Raw genomic sequence first — 15,998 nt, forward strand, 5'->3', positions numbered from 1 at the left:
ATTCCCCGACCCCTTCTATCCTCCCTCAGTTCAGTCTGTTCACTGCTCTGAACATCAGAAATAGCAGCAAGAGCAGGCTGTTCAGCCCCTCATGCCTGCTGTCCCATTGAATAAGATCAAAACCACCTCACTGTGCTACAGATGCAAGAGGGCAGAGGGGAGGAGGAGTTGTGATGTTGATTAGGGAGAACATCACCACAGCACTTAGAGATCCTTGTGGGGAACGGCCAGTGAGAGTATATTGGTAGCAGTCAGAAATACGGAGATAATCACTTTGTTGGGATTGTACTATAAGATCCCAAATGTCAGTGAGAATCAGAAGAGCCCATGTGTAGAGAGAATGTAGATTACTGTTGCAATATCAGGGTTGTAATAGTCAGAGATTTCAGTTTCACTAGTATTGACTGAGACAGACATAGTGCTGAGAGATTTGACAGGGTAGGATTTATGAGTGTGGTCTGGAATAGTTTTACAAGCAACGTGTAGATGCCCAACGAGAGAAGGGGTCACACTTGACTTCCTCGCAGGAAATGAGTCTGGGCAAGTGTTTGACGTGTCAATGGGGGGAGGGCACGTTGGAACCGGTGATCTTCATCCTGTTAGATATAAATAGTTATGGAAATACCTGTGAACTCATCCTGAATTGGAGCAAGATGAATGTTGATGGGATCAGACAGGAACATGATGGTTGGTTGGTCGAGGCTGTTCACAGGTCAAGGCACACAAAGCTACAGAAAGTTGTAAACTCAGCCAGCTCCATCATAGTTTACTGAAATCCATACACACTACATCCAACACTCTACCATCATCAATGTGTTTTGTTACATCTTCAAAGAACTCAATCAGGCTCGTAAAGCAAGACCTGCCCTTGACAAAGCCATGACTATCCCTGATCAGATTATGTTTCTCCAAATGCTCATAAATCCTGCCTCATCTGTATTTACTGTGGAAAAGGTGATGGAAGCTGGGGAATTCAGGGAGCAGAATAGAAACATAGAAAATAGGTGCAGGAGTAGGCCATTCGGCTCTTCGAGTCTGCACCGCCATTCAGTATGATCATGGCTGATCGTCCAACTCAGAACCCTGTACCTGCCTTCTCTACATACCCCCTGATCCCCGTAGCCACAAGGGCCATATGTAACTGCCTTTTAAAGATAGCCAATGAACTGGCCTCAACTGTTTCCTGTGACAGAGAATTCCACGGATTTACCACTCTCTGTGTGCAGTTTTTCCTCATCTCGGTCCTAAAAGGCTTCTCCTTTATCCTTACACTGTGAACCCTCGTTCTGGACTTCCCCAACATCGGGAACAATCTTCCTGCATCTGGCCTGTCCAATTCCTTTAGAATTTTATACGTTTCAATAAGACCCCCTCAATCTTCTAAATTCCAGCGAGTATGAGCCTAGTCGATCCTGTCTTTCATCATATGAAAGTCCTGCCATCCCAGGAATCAATCTGGTGAACCTTCTTTGTACTCGCTTTCTGGAAAGGATGTCTTTCCTCAGATTAGGGGACCAAAACTGCACACAATACTCCAGGTGTGGTCTCACCAAGGCCTTGTACAACTGCAGAAGTACCTCCCTGCTTCTGTACTCGAATCCTCTTGCTATGAATGCCAGCATACCATTCGCCTTTTTCACCGCCTGCTGTACCTGCCTGCCTACTTTCACTGACTGGTGTACAATGACACCCAGGTCTCGTTGCACCTCCCCTTTTCCTAATCGGCCAACATTCAGATGATAATCTGTTTTCCTGTTTTTGCCACCAAAGTGGATAACCTCACATTTACCCACATTAAATTGCATCTGCCATCAATTTGTCCACTCACCTAACCTATCCAAGTCACCCTGCATCCTCTTAGCATCCTCCTCACAGTTAACACTGCCGCCCAGCTTCGTGTCAGCTGCATACTTGGAGATGCTGCATTTAATTCCTTGTCTAAGTCATTCGGGGTGTACGGGGTGTCAGGGAGGGGTAGCACCTCTGGTGGGGGAACATGTCGCGTCCTTTTCAGGGTGGTTAGTCCACCTTTGGTCCCCACCTGGCACTCAGCTCTCACTTGTGGCTCCCCGTAGCTGTTTGCATGCGACAGCGGTCACACCCCGGGCAACTGCTTCGACAAGCCGGCTAAACCAGGTGAGGGTAGCCGACAGGCCTCAAACCCTCGGTGAGATAGGGAGTTGTCTATCCCAGCATGTGAAGACAGACTCCGGCGGATTGAGCGGACGAGACCTATGGAAGGTCCAACGGTCAAGAAGGCAGTCTCTGCAAGCGTCGTGGAACGCGTAGAGCAGGACAAGACACAGAAGATGTCCTGGTCATCCACTGCGCCTAGTCCCATCTCCAGCCGTCTAAACTCTGTCTTGCCACTGGATCCAGATGGGAATTGGGAAGAGAGAGTGAGGCTGACGCTGCGCAACTCCCCCCCCCACTTAAATCCAAATCACACGCTGGTCTCGACACCATCATAATGGTGCCGAGGTCCTCAACGACGTCAACGATGGACGAACAACCTAAGTCATTAATATATATTGTAAACAACTGGGGTCCCAGCACTGAGCCTTGCGGTACCCCACTAGTCACTGCCTGTCATTCTGAAAAGGTCCCGTTTGTTCCCACTCTTTGCTTGCTGTCTGCTAACCAACTCTCCACCCACATCAATACCATACCCGCAATACCGTGTGCTTTAAGTTTGCACACTAATCTCCTGTGTAGGACCTTGTCAAAATCCTTTTGAAAATCCAAATCTACAACATTCAATGGTTTTCCCCTATCCACTCTACTAGTTACATCCTCAAAAAATTCTATGAGATTCGTCAGACATGATTTTCCTTTCACAAATCCATGCTGACTTTGTCCGATGATTTCACCGCTTTCCAAATGTGCTGTTATCACATATTTGATAACTGACTCTAGCATTTATCTCTAGAAATAATAATAATGTCCTGAAACATCGAGATTCCGCCGAGATGCAACACAGAGCGTCATAGGAAGTCATTCCCGTCTGTGCCCATCAAGCTTTACAACTCCCCCCTTGGAGGGTCAGACACCCTGAGCCAATAGGCTGGTCCTGGACTTATTTCCTGGCATAATTTACATATTACTATTTAACTATTTATGGTTTTATTACTATTTATTATTTATGGTGCAACTGTAACGAAAACCAATTTCCCCTGGGATCAATAAAGTATGACTCTGACTATGACTAAACATGCTGACATTACAAAGGAGTCTGACCAGCTTAAACACATAAAGCTGAATAAACCTGGGGGTCTGACCCAGTCCCGGGAAGAAATTGCTGTGTCCGTGTCTGTGATAATTCGAACACTGAACATGGAACCGTACAGCACAGGAACAGGTCATTCAGCCCAACGTGTACTCTCCTAATTTTGAGACTGGTCCAGTCAGTGTCATCTCTCTGAGGACACCTCGTGAAGGGTAAAGTTTCAAAGTGGAATCGGGATGTTCAAGCAATGTTTCCTGACACAATGAATGGTTTGTCCCTGGAATGACGGCCGGGATAGGGAATGGTGGAAACAGACACAATCGTGACGTTTAAGAGGTGCAGAGGTTCATTTTATCATCAAAGTTTACAACTCTGAAATTCTTCAGTTCAAACAGGCATTTAAACAGGAAATGAACAGGCAGGGAATGGAGGGTATGGAGTGTTGTAGAATAGAAATACCCAGGGGAACAAGTACATAGTTCCTGAGAATAGAGACACGGGTAGACAGTGTAGTGAAGAAGGTGTATGGTACGCTGGCCTTTATCGATTGGGGCATTAACTACATGAGATGTTTTGTCGTGTTACAGTTGTACAAGACATTGGTGCGACCACACTCAGAGTACTGGGTGCAGTTCTGGTCACCGAGCTGTAGAAAGGATGACATTCAGCTGGAATGTGTGCAGACAAGATTCACAGGAATGTTACCGGGACTCAAGGGCTTCAGGAGAATCTGGATCGACCTGGACTGTTTCCCCTGAAGCAAAGGAGACTGAGGGTTGACATTATGGTGCTTTATGAAATCCTGCAGGGCAGTGATGAGGTCGATGGTCACAGTCTTTCCTCAGGGGAGGGGAGTCTAAACTAGAGGATATAGATTTAAGCTCAAAGGGTAAAGATCAGCAGGAGACCTGAGCAGTAAATTTTCTACACAGTCGGTGGTCGATAAATGGGATGAACTGCGAGAGGAAATGGTAGACACTGATAGAACGAAAACATTTTTAAGACATTCAGACAAGTTGGTGTTTGAAAACGTTTAGAGGAACGCTGGCCAAATGCCATCAAATGGGACGTGCTGAGGAAGCCACCTTGGTTTTCAGGGCCGGTGTGCGTGCTGTCTACCTCCTTCAGTCCAATTAGGAAGAGTGGGACCTTCCATCAGAGCAGGGCTGTACAGGGGTGAAGTCAGGAAGTTTTCCTGCATCCGTGTTTGAGTAATCCCAGTGTATCCGACACCTCACAATCTTCTGCTGCATCAAGATCTCCCATTTCAGTGTCAAAGACATTTGTTTGACAATTTAAATAATTAATATTTAATCACCTTTTCACCCTCCTGCTTTACACCTCTCTTTATTCCCCGGACCCTTCTATCCTCCCTCTGGTCAGTCTGTACACTGCTCTGAAGAAGGTCAGAAACAGAAGCAAGGAGGCCATTCAGCCGCTCACACCTGCTCTCCCATTAGACATGATCAATACCATTTCCCTGTACTAATGCTGTTTCTACTGATTCACTTTGTATCCAAAACTCTATCCACATCTCTCCTCAACATAGTTGATGTGTAAATGTGCAGAGCCCTGTTAGATTATGAGCTGGGTAAATACGTTTATTCACTTCTGAATGGTCGTCCCCTCACTGTGCCTCCTCATCCTGACACTCCCGTTACCAGAAACATCATCCCTGCATCTATCTGGGGCGCCTGGAGCAAGTCTCAGACTCTCTCTCTGTCTCCACCACACACAAATACACACAGGGGGCGTCACCATTTACATTTCCCCATTGCGTCAATGACCAACACAGTCTGCCCGAGGATTGTGCTGGGATCTGCCTGCATGTGGTGCCACACTTCCAGCTCCAAAATGTCATGTCCACGTCTCTCTACCCTTCACCGTACCTCTCCGGGTAGATCCAACCTGAGCATCGATTTCTCTAATGGTCCACTCCCCTCTCCAAGCACATTCCTTCTTCTTTGCCCCCTTCCGAAAGAAGTTACACTGCACTCCCATTTTCTCTTGAATCAGATGCTGGAAGAACTAAAACAAAACAGACATTACGTGAAACCTGCAACAGAGCAGGCAGTGTTTGAATCAATTCCGAGAGAGGTCACCGACGTGGAACGTGAAGCCTGTTCCTCTCTCCACAGATCCTGACCAACCAGCTGTGTTTTTCCTGCATTTCCTGAGTGTAAACTGGGTCCGTTTTGGATGCTGTTGAGGGGGGTGACCCCAACAGAGGATGACCACAGCGATCGGATCTCTGGCACTGAGCCTGGTTCAGTGGTACAGAAGGGAAACACGACGAGAAATGCGGTAGTCATAGGGGATTCCCATAGTGAGGGGAACAGACAGGAGGTTCTGTCAGCCTGATAGTGATACCTACATGGTGTGTTGCCGCCAGGTGCCAGGGTACGGGATGTCTCGGATTGGGTGCAGAGTATTCTGAAGGGAGAGGGTGACCAGCCAGAAGTCTTGGTGCACGTTGGTACCAATGACACTGGTAGAAAAAGGGAGGAGGTCCTGAAGAGAGAATTCAGGGAGTTGGGTAGGCAGCTGAAAAGCAGGACCTCCAGCGTAGTAATCTCGGGATTGCTGCCTGTGCCAAATGCTAATAAGCGCAAGAATAGCATGAACAGGCATATTAAAGCGTGGCTGAGAGACTGGTGTAGCAGGCATGGTTTCGGGTTCCTGGATCACTGAGGGAGGAACGACCTGTACAAAAAGGATGGGTTACACCTGAAAATCCTGCCTGATTAACCCACTGCAAATTTTTGAGGAAATTGCAAGCAGGGTAGACAAAGGATATGCAGTGGATGTGGTGTACTTGGATTTTCAGAAGGCCTTTGACAAGGTGCCGCACTTGAGGCTGCTTAGCAAGATAAGAGCCAATGGAATACAGGGAAGTTACTAGCATGGGTGGAGAGTTGGCTGATTGGCAAAAAAACAGAGAGTGGGAATAAAGGGATCCTATTCTGGCTTGCTGCTGGTTACCAGTGGAGTTCCACAGGGGTCGATGTTGGGACCACTGCTTTCTACGATGTATGTCAATGATTTGGACTATGGAATTAATGGATTTGTGGCTAAATTTGTCGATGATACAAAGATAGGTGGTGGAGCGGGCAGTGTAGAGGAAACAGAGAGCCTGCAGAGAGACTTAGATAGTTTTGGGGAATGGGCAAAAAAGTGGGAAATTAAATATAATGTTGGAAAGTGTATGGTCATGCACTTTGATGGATGAAATAAATGGGCAGACTATTATTTAGATGGGGAGAGAATGCAAAATGCAGAGATGCAAAGGACTTGGGAGTCCTTGTGCAGGATACCCTGAATGTTAACCTCCAGGTTGAGTCGGTGGTGAAGAAGGCAAATGCAATTTCTAGAGGTAGATAATATAAGAGCAGGGATGTGATGTTGAGGCTCTGAGGCACTCGTGAGACCACGCTTGGAGTATTGTGTGCAGTTTTGGGCTTCTTATTACAGAGAGGAGATACTGACATTGGAGAGGATTCAGAAAAGATTCACAAGAATGATTCCAGGAATGAAAGGGTTACTGCACGCGGAATGTCTGGCAGCTCTTGGGCTGTATTCCCTGGAGTTCAGGAGAATGAGGAGGATCTCATAGAAACATTCCGAATGTTAAAAGGCCTGAACAGAATAGATTTGGCAAAGTTTTTTCCCATGGTAGGGGAGTCTAGGACATGAGGTCACAACTTCACGAGTGTCTGTGGAGGCCAAGTCATTGGGTGCATTTAAGGCAGAGATAGATATGTTCTTGATTAGCCAGGACATCAGAGGGCATCGGGAGAAGGCAGGGGATGGGGATGACTGGAAGAATTGGATTAGCCCATGATTGAATGGCAGAGCAGAGTCAATGGGCTGAATGGCCTACTTCTGCCTCTATATCTTATGGTCTTAAAATGAATATCTGATTCAATGTAGAGATCCCAGCTCTATTTGTCTCGCAAATTAGAGGAATGTCTCCTCATGTTCCACCAGGGTGGCCGGCAACCTGACGACATCAACTTGAATTCTCAAACTTCTGGTAGTCACTCCCTCTCTGTCACTTTTCCTGTTTAATTGTCTCTCTCCTCCTGATCCACCAGCCCCATCAACTTATCTCTTTCTCTTCATTCCCCACTCCCTCCATCTGCCCATCACCCACACACTCCTCCCCACCTCCCTCCCTTTACTCCGGGCTCCACTTTCCCCTCTTCCAAAATCTTCAGCCCTTTGCCACTGACACCTCTCACCTCCCGGTTTCTGACACATTCCCACCCCTCCCTCATCTATTACCCCTCACCTGTCCATTCCCCTCCACAGATGTTACCCGACAAGCCGGGAGTCTCCGGCGCTTTGCGTGTTACCAAGATTCACCCTGACCTCCCTCTCCCAGTCAGCACTACCACCACTTGTCCCAGTTACCCCGTCAGTCCCGGTGGACTTTAGCACCCGGGGGAGCCGGAGAGCTCAGGACCCGCCGCCCGCGGCTGCTGCTGAATCCGCAGTGTTTCTGTCCCGTTGACGGATGCAGCGAACGAGTTAAAAATAATGGATCGATAATTCTCACATCGTGTTTATTTCACACGCCGCACATTTATATTTACACTGACTTACTCCTGACGCCGGTCTCGGGACCCGACCCGTTTACAGACCCGGCGCGGAACTGGAGCAGATTCTCAGCCAGTAGTTTCCGGTCCAGAAAAAAGGATAAAGTTTCTCCGTGAATTTATTCCCAGTGAAGGTGTGGAGATGGGACTTGGTCTCCGCGTTGTAAAATGAAAGTGTCCCGGACTGGTAACGGAGATAAACTCCCACCCTCCCGGGGATGGGACCGGCAGGGAGACGGGACTCAGGGGAGCTGAGAACCTTCATCTCATCATTAAACCGCCCGATGGTCCAGAATCCGGTCTCCGGACTCAGTGTGAACCATCCCTTCCTCTCCACAGACTCTGCGGCGACTCCCAGATACCAGCACCGATTCCCCGTCACCTCCACCTCCCAGTAATGTCTCCCCGATGTGAATCCCTCCGATCCCGGCACACAAGCCCCGACTGTGAACCTCTTCCCGGTGTCAGGGAGATCCCTCCGGGTCCCGGTCCGTCTCACACTCTTCCGATCCTCAGACACCTGGAGCCGCGGATGCGCGTTTCCACATCCAGGGTGACAGAGACTGGGGGGAGAAGCAGAGAATTAGAGAGTCCCCGGGGATCGGGGGGAGACTCGGGCAGCGCGGTCCCGGGACCGGGGGAGAGGCCGGTCGGCCTCAGGCTCAGTCGAGTGGCCGACAAGACCCTTTCCCGGGGTTTTAACCAAACACAGCGGATGGACAACCAACATCTTCCCGAGATTTTTCCTCGCCATGGAGAGAGGATTTTTCCCGATCAACGCACACAAAATTCTGGAGGATCTCAGCGGGTCAAGCAGCATGTGTTAAGGGAGATGTACAGTTGATGTTTCAGCCGAGACCTTACCTCAAGATTGGAAAGAAAGACGGGAGATAGCAGTGGATCGGGTATGAGGAAGCCATGGAGAAACAACTGGATCCAGATGAGGATAGGGTGAGGGAACACTGAAGGCATTTAAAGAGGACGTCAGGCAGAATACATCAGTGCAGACCAATTCGCTTTAATGAACTAGTTTCATTTGCCCATTTTTGCCCATTATTCCTTCAAACCTTTCCAACCCATGTGCCTGTCCAGATGTCTTTTAAATCATTGTAACTCTACCCACCTCTACAATTTCCTTAGCAGCTTCCTGAGCTCCAGGAAAAAGATCCAGAATATCCAGCCTCTCCTTATAACCTAAGCCCTCCAGTCCCAGTAACATCCTTGTAAATCGGTTTTATACCCTCTCAGTTTAATGACATTGTCCCTGTAGAAAGATCATCAGCACTGGTCAGTGTGATCCAAATCATAAAGACAAGAAAGTCTGCAGATGCTGGAAATCCAAAGCAACACACACAAAACCTTGACCCAAAACATCAACTCTTTATTCATATCCATAGCTGCTGCCTGACCTGCTGAGTTCCCCCAGCAGTTTGTGTGTGTTACTCTGCTCCAAATGGGGCCTTCCCAATGTCTCGTACACTCATAACGTAACGTCCCAGCTCCTGTGCTCGGTATTCTGACTGATGAAGACAATCACCTCCTGGTCTCTCTGTTCCACAACACTCTCCAGGGCCCCACCGATTCCTGTGCAAATCCTGTCCTGGTTTGCCTTCCAAAATGCAACACCCACATCTCTCTGAATTAAAATCAATTTCCATCTAATGGCCCAGAGACCCAATTAATCAATACCTCATTGTAATCTTGGATGAACCATAAGCAACAGGATTATGTAGTGAATAACACAATACTGTTGCACCTTGGGGTGTTCCAGAGTTCAGAGATCAATTCTGACACCATCTGCAAGGAGTTTGTACGGTCTCCTGTATGTCTACTGCACTTTCATCAGCTGTAATTTATTTATTGAGATACAGCACGGAATAGGCCCTTCGGGCCCTTTGACCCCCACCACCCAGCAACCCCTGATTTAATCCGAGCCTGACCATGGGACAAGTTACAATGACCCCCACCACCCAGAAACCCCTGATGTAGTCCGAGCCTCACCATGGGACAAGTTACAATGACCAATTAACCTGCCAACCGGTACGGGTTTGGACTGTGAAACCGGAGAACCTGGAAGAAACCCACGTGGTCATGGGGAACATACATATACTTTGTATTGGATAATGCAATACTGTTGCACCATGGGGCATTCCGGAGCTCAGAGCTCAATTCCAATGTCATCTGTAAGGAGTTTGTACGATCTCCCCGAGAACTCATACCTTTTCTCTGGGTGCTCCTGATTCATTCCTCCGATTGGGGAGGAGTTGACAGCGAGGAAGACCATTATTACTTGCAGTGGGATCTGGAGCAGCTGGAAACATGGCCTGAAAAGTGGCAGCTGGAATTTAACGCAGACAACTGTGAGCTATTCCACTTTGGTAGGACCCCAGTGTAGGTCTTACACAGTGAATGGTCGGGCACTGAGGACTCTGTTCTACAGCAGACCTGGGAACACAGGTCCATTCATACATTGAAAGAGGTGTTACAGGGAGAAAGGGTCATTCAAAAAGCTTTTCTTATGGCCTTCATAAATCAAAGCATTGAGTACGGGAGATGGATGTTATGTTGAAGTTGTATGAGATGTTGGTGAGGCCTAATTTGGAATATTGTGTGCAGGTTCGGTCACCTACCTGCAGGAAGGGGTCCAGAGAAAATTTACAGGGATGTAGCTAGGACTGGAGGATAACAAAAGATTCATAAGGAAAGATTGAATAGTTTAGGACTTTATCCCTGTAACATGGAAGACTGAGGAGAGATTTGATAGACGTATACAAAATTATGAGGGGTGTGGATAGGGTAAATGAAAGCTGGCTTTTTCCACGGAGGTTGGGTGAGATTACAACCAGAGGTCATGGGTTAAAGGTGAAAGGTGAACAATTTAAGGGCAACATGAGGGGAAACTGCTTTATTCAGAGGGTTGTGAGAGTGTGGAACGAGCTGCTAGCGCAAGTGGTACATGCAAGCTCGATTTAAACACTTAAGACAAGTTTGGGCAGGTACATGGATGGTACGAATTTGGTACAGATCAGGTGGGCTGAAGGGCTTGTGCTGTTAGATTCTATCACTCTGTGACGCTCGTACAAAGACATAATGGTTTGGAAGTTAAATGGTCATTGTCCATTGCCCCATAATAAGGCTAGTTTTAAATAGTTGGGGTGCTGGGTGGAGCGGGTCATTGGAAATTTGCGTCTGTAATGTGGAAGAACATGATGTCGATTCTTTTCTGTAACATCGGAGAATTGAGGGCCCCGTGGAACTGCCAGCTGAGTTGAGGCCTGGGACAGAGAAATGATGACAGGGAAGGTTAAGAAGAATACAGGCAAAATGCAGGTAAATGGACTGGGAGGTGATCTGACAAACATATACAAGATTATGAGGGGTGTAGATTGAGCAGAGGAGAAGGGGAGTGTTGAGACAGGAGCCTGAAGTGACCGCGGACGGAGAAGGGTGAAAGATGGCAGGCAGGTTGCTCCAGGTAGCGGAAGGGTCGAGAATGTGGACTGTGGAGTTGGGAGACATTGGGAAGTGAATGACCGGTGCAGACCAACACAATGAAAATTTTGATCGCTAGTCGGAGCGAGGTTTTGGGAAGGTGGGAGGCAGCTGTGGGAGGGTGAAAAACAGGAGCACAAAGGCCGAACTATCATTACTCCCTGGGTCCCCTCCTCCTTCCCTTTCTCTTATGGTCTACTCTCCTCTCCGATCAGATTCCTTCTTCTCCAACCTTTTAGCTTTCCCACCCTGCTGGCTTCACCTATCACCTTCTAGCTAGCCTCTTTCCCCTCTCCCCACCTTTTTATTCTGGCATCTCCCCCCTTCAATTTCAGTCCTGAAGAAGGATCACAGCCCAAAACATCAACTGTTTATTCATTACAATAGATGCTGTCTGACCTGCTGAGTTCCTCCAGCATTTTGTGTGTGTTGGTTTGGATTTCCAGCATCTGCAGACTTTTTCCTGTTTATGATCATGGGAACCATGACGGGAGAGATGAATGGCAAATGGAATCAGAACCAGATGGGGAGGGGGTGGAAAGCCTGTGGTGAACTGTGTGTGTAGATGGAAACAGAAGGTGAAAGAGGATGGATATGGGTGATGAGGGTCCCTTTGTCTCCTTTCCCACAAACCCACTCCCTACAGCCCCTCATTAGGACAGAGGATGAATTTGCAGAGACTCTGGCAGATATATTAGCTTCACATTTCACCACAGGTGAGCTGCTGGAAGACTGGAGGGTGGCTCAGGTGGTACCTTAAGAAGGGCTGGAAGGTCACACCAGGGAACTCCAGGGGAGTCCAGAACTAGAGGACAGAGATTGAAGGTGAGAGGGGAAAGTTTTTCGACGGATCTGCAGGGCGACTTTCTCACTGTGAGGGAAGTGGGTACATGCATGTGGAATTTGCTGCCAAAGAAGCTGTATAAACAGGTATAATTAAAATAGCATAAAATCAATTTAGACAGGTACAATGATAGGCAACGGTTAGAAGGATATGGGACAAATACACAGAAATGTGTCTGTGTCTCTGACGATGTATCCCACTCTGATGGTGCATTTGAATATTATCAATCTATTAATAAAACAATATGTGCGTGTGTGTGTGTGTGTGTGTGTGTGTGTGTGTGTGTGTGTGTGTGTGTTGGTTGTGGTAAATATCAGTGAGTGTGTGTACACATTGAAGGTGAGGGTGTATATTGAACTATTTGTATGTTACAGTGTGTCTTCACATGTCCAGTGTGTGTTGACCATGTGTGACACGTGTGCGAATTGTTCAAATAGAAACCATTCGCTGTGTCTGAAGAAAATAGTTTCCAGGTTACTGAGGGGACTAACAATGTGCAATGCTGAAGATCTGACTACAATCTGCTAAACCTTCTTGTGAATGTGTGTGAGGGAGATTTGCCAGACCAGTTATGCTGAGTTCACCAGTGTTAATGCTGGTTGGTGTGTCCGGGCTCAGTCTTCAATGTGGTGGTTTGATAACAATGTGGTGGCCGACTGTGGTAGGGTACGGCAGGGAAAGTTTTTCTTCCTTCTCCCATCTGTGTGAGATGTGGGACCTTCGAGAGACTTTGAACTTTTTACCGTGTTAATGGCCTGTTCTTCTTCAAGTTACGGTATTGTTGCACTGTTGTAACCATATGTTATAATTATGTGGTCTTTGTCAGTTTTTCAGACTTGGTCTGTCCTGTGTTTCTGTGATATCACACCGGAGAAATATTGTATCATTTCTTAAAAAAAATCAGTGAGACGCACGAAGCCAGCAGGGGGTCAATCCTAGTCTGCAGTTGCGGACAGGGTGAGTGTGGCACGAATGTTGGTGTATTTTTTTGACAATCCCTGTCACCACAGTGATACCATATTTTATCCCCTTTAATGTCATTAATGGAATATTAATTCCAGAGCTACCATGTCAGGATTCAAACTCGTGCATTGGCTTGTTTGTCCAGTGCAAATGGGATCAGGGTGCAATGATTCACCAAACAGACCAGTGAATTGGTTGTATTTTGCCCCTGGTTTGGTGTGTTCAAGGGTCTGACATCTCCAGCTGACCATGTGACAGTGATGTGTCCCATCAGGTGGGGTTGGTGCCGGAATGAATCTGTATGTTTTACCTCGCTTAATGCTGTCCAACAGTTCTCCCAATGCAATGTCGAACAAATAGGGGTGATAGAATTTTTCAACCAGTAGGGCACAATCTGTCACTGACAATGTCCGTTCTTCATTACTAATCCTGTAAATATTATACATCTAGTTATAAACTGAACATCAGTGATATTTGAACTATTTTACAAATCCATACAGAGTTTCGGTCAAGACCATGTCCTACCTCCTCTTCCAATGAGCTTCCTCCTGAAATAAATAAAACACAGATTTCAATTGACTGAGACTGACCATCGGCATCCGAACAGCAGGAATCTGAGCCAAGCTGCTGAAAATTCCCACTCAACTCACTCCCACTGAAAGGAATGGAGGAAGAGGAGATCCAAGGGAGTAAGTACAAGGTGTTTATAAAATTTATACCATAACTGAGAGGATGGAACTTACAGGAGAGACTGGACAGGTTGTGTATTTTTATCTGGATACGATATCAGAGAGGATCCGATGGAGGAATTTAACATTCTGAATGGATTTGATGGGGTGGGAGTGGAGAAAATATTTCTCCTTATATAAGACCAAAAGTCAAAGATAAAATATCAGTTGGTTGTTAATAAATCCCACAAGAAATGTGGTAAAGAGAATATCATATACACTCACAGCCTGTGACTGTAACTGGGTGTTACTCTGAGTATCAGGGATATTATACGTGGGAATCACAGAAACGATCACCAGCTCAGTGCTCTGATCAGAGTAACTCATTCCCGAGAAGGTTGCAGACTGTCCTATGATGTACGGATGTTGTGGGAGGCCGGTTTGGGACAATCACAACCCTGAACAGTCAAGATGTCCACATGGTGGAAATCAGTTTCCAACTACAGTATTTGAGATAAAATGCATCATTTTGTGACGGTGCACTTTTACAGATCCAAAGTGAAATCTCTCACCATGAGGAATGTGATATTTTCTTGTTGATCCATCCGTTCCTGTAACTTTGAGATTTCCTCCTGGATAGAATTTAAATTCTCTTGAATCTCTCGAAGATTTTTCTCCATTGGATTCAGAATTCTCTCCTCTTCTTCTCTGAGATTTCGCAGTGCACGCTGCTCCTTCTCAGTGAGAACCCGACGCAGTTCAGCAAAATGGGATGTGATCTGGGACTGAAGGCTGTGTGACTGTTCCTGTCCAATGAAAGGAGAGGCTAGTTTACTATTTGAGGCTATTTTTTGGATGTCCTTCTGACGTAGAAGGTAACCATTCAGCCCATTAAACTCTCTGCTGGTTCTCAGAACAATCCCCTCCATCACATTCACCCACGTCTCCCCGAAACATACACACCGTCTCTGCCCCAGTAACTCCGACCTGATTCACAGACCACCCACAATCACAAGGTTAATTACAGAAGCCAATTTACCGTTCAACCACGCAATGTCGGCTAAAGGAAGGTACTGGTTACGGGGAGAACATGCAAACTCCACACAGACAGCTCCAGGGGTCAGGATCGATCCCAGGTTACTGGAGCTGCGATACTCTGCTATTCTGCATTAAAGAGAACAAAACTACATAGCGAATTTGTAAATTCTGCTCTGGAAGTCTCACCTGGACTCCAGAAATCTTTTCTTTCTGTTGTTGCTCCATTTCCTCGAAGTCTGATTTCTTTTTAGTGAGAGAGTCTAAGGAAGATTTAACATGACCCCGGGAATCAGAGAGTAAACAAATTAGACCAATATATGCAACTAAGTAAACAGCTGATCAAAACCTGGTTTGTTTTACCTTGTAGATTTCAACGGCTTCGTTAACCGGCTGAAGTTGTGAGACTTGTGTTCCCGCGCTTCTCTACAGATCAGGCAGATCAGTGTCTTGTCCGTCTCACAAAACAGCTTCAGTTCTTCCTCATGTTTCTCGCAGTGAAGTTTACTTTCCATCTCTTTCGGGTTCAGGTTTAGTTTTCGAGCTTTCTCAGACAGATTTGCCAAGGCTCAACTGACCCTGAGGGTGCGGTCTGCAATCTCCTGTCTACATTCCGGGCAGGAGTTTCTTTCCTCCCTTTCCCAACACCGTGTGATGCAGGAGCGGCAAAAGTTGTGTGCACATTCTAGTGACACCGGATCGGTGAAGAAATCCAGGCAGATGGGACAAATTACCTCCTCGGTTAAACTCTCGACCTGCCCTTCCGAAGCCATGTTAACTCTCGGGACTTCTTGTTTCATGGTCCTTTCACTTTCGGGGAGCTGCTGAACTCCTGCGGTACCGCGATTGTCCTCTAGAGGCGCTGCAGTCTCGGGAATGAATGTTCCTTTTCAGTGAGCAGGAATCGTGTTCATTTCCACAGCGGGGATTAGAAACACATTAAACAAGTCTAACATAGGTAAAGCCGGATAGGAGAGTTTGGTTCAGTCTACAGCAGAAATTAAGGGGCAAGTCCAGAAAAGAGCGACACAAGGGACTGTAAATGCAAGAATCTGAAAAGAACTAAGCAGGTCAGACAGCATTTGTGGTGAAAAATAGAGAGAAGATATTCCAGGTTGAGACAGTCCAGGTGAAGGCTCTCGACCCGAAATGTCGATTGTCCATTTCTCTCC

At 46.9% G+C, this 15,998-nt stretch overlaps 1 protein-coding gene across 1 annotated transcript in view; it reads right to left on the bottom strand.

Moving 5' to 3' along the window:
• The window catches only part of LOC140198471 (uncharacterized), an 88,812-nt gene extending 73,213 nt beyond the window's left edge, over window positions 1–15,599 (bottom strand). Inside the window, 9 exon segments of the mRNA XM_072259556.1 lie at window positions 5,135–5,254; window positions 8,069–8,361; window positions 8,364–8,387; window positions 13,434–13,552; window positions 13,649–13,671; window positions 14,364–14,597; window positions 15,016–15,112; window positions 15,191–15,221; window positions 15,224–15,599. Coding sequence (XP_072115657.1) covers window positions 5,135–5,254; window positions 8,069–8,361; window positions 8,364–8,387; window positions 13,434–13,552; window positions 13,649–13,671; window positions 14,364–14,597; window positions 15,016–15,112; window positions 15,191–15,221; window positions 15,224–15,599 — 1,317 coding nt within the window.
• Window positions 15,600–15,998: the final 399 nt, after the last annotated feature.

Source organism: Mobula birostris, chromosome 5, assembly GCF_030028105.1.
Source record: "Mobula birostris isolate sMobBir1 chromosome 5, sMobBir1.hap1, whole genome shotgun sequence".
NCBI lineage: Eukaryota > Metazoa > Chordata > Chondrichthyes > Myliobatiformes > Myliobatidae > Mobula > Mobula birostris.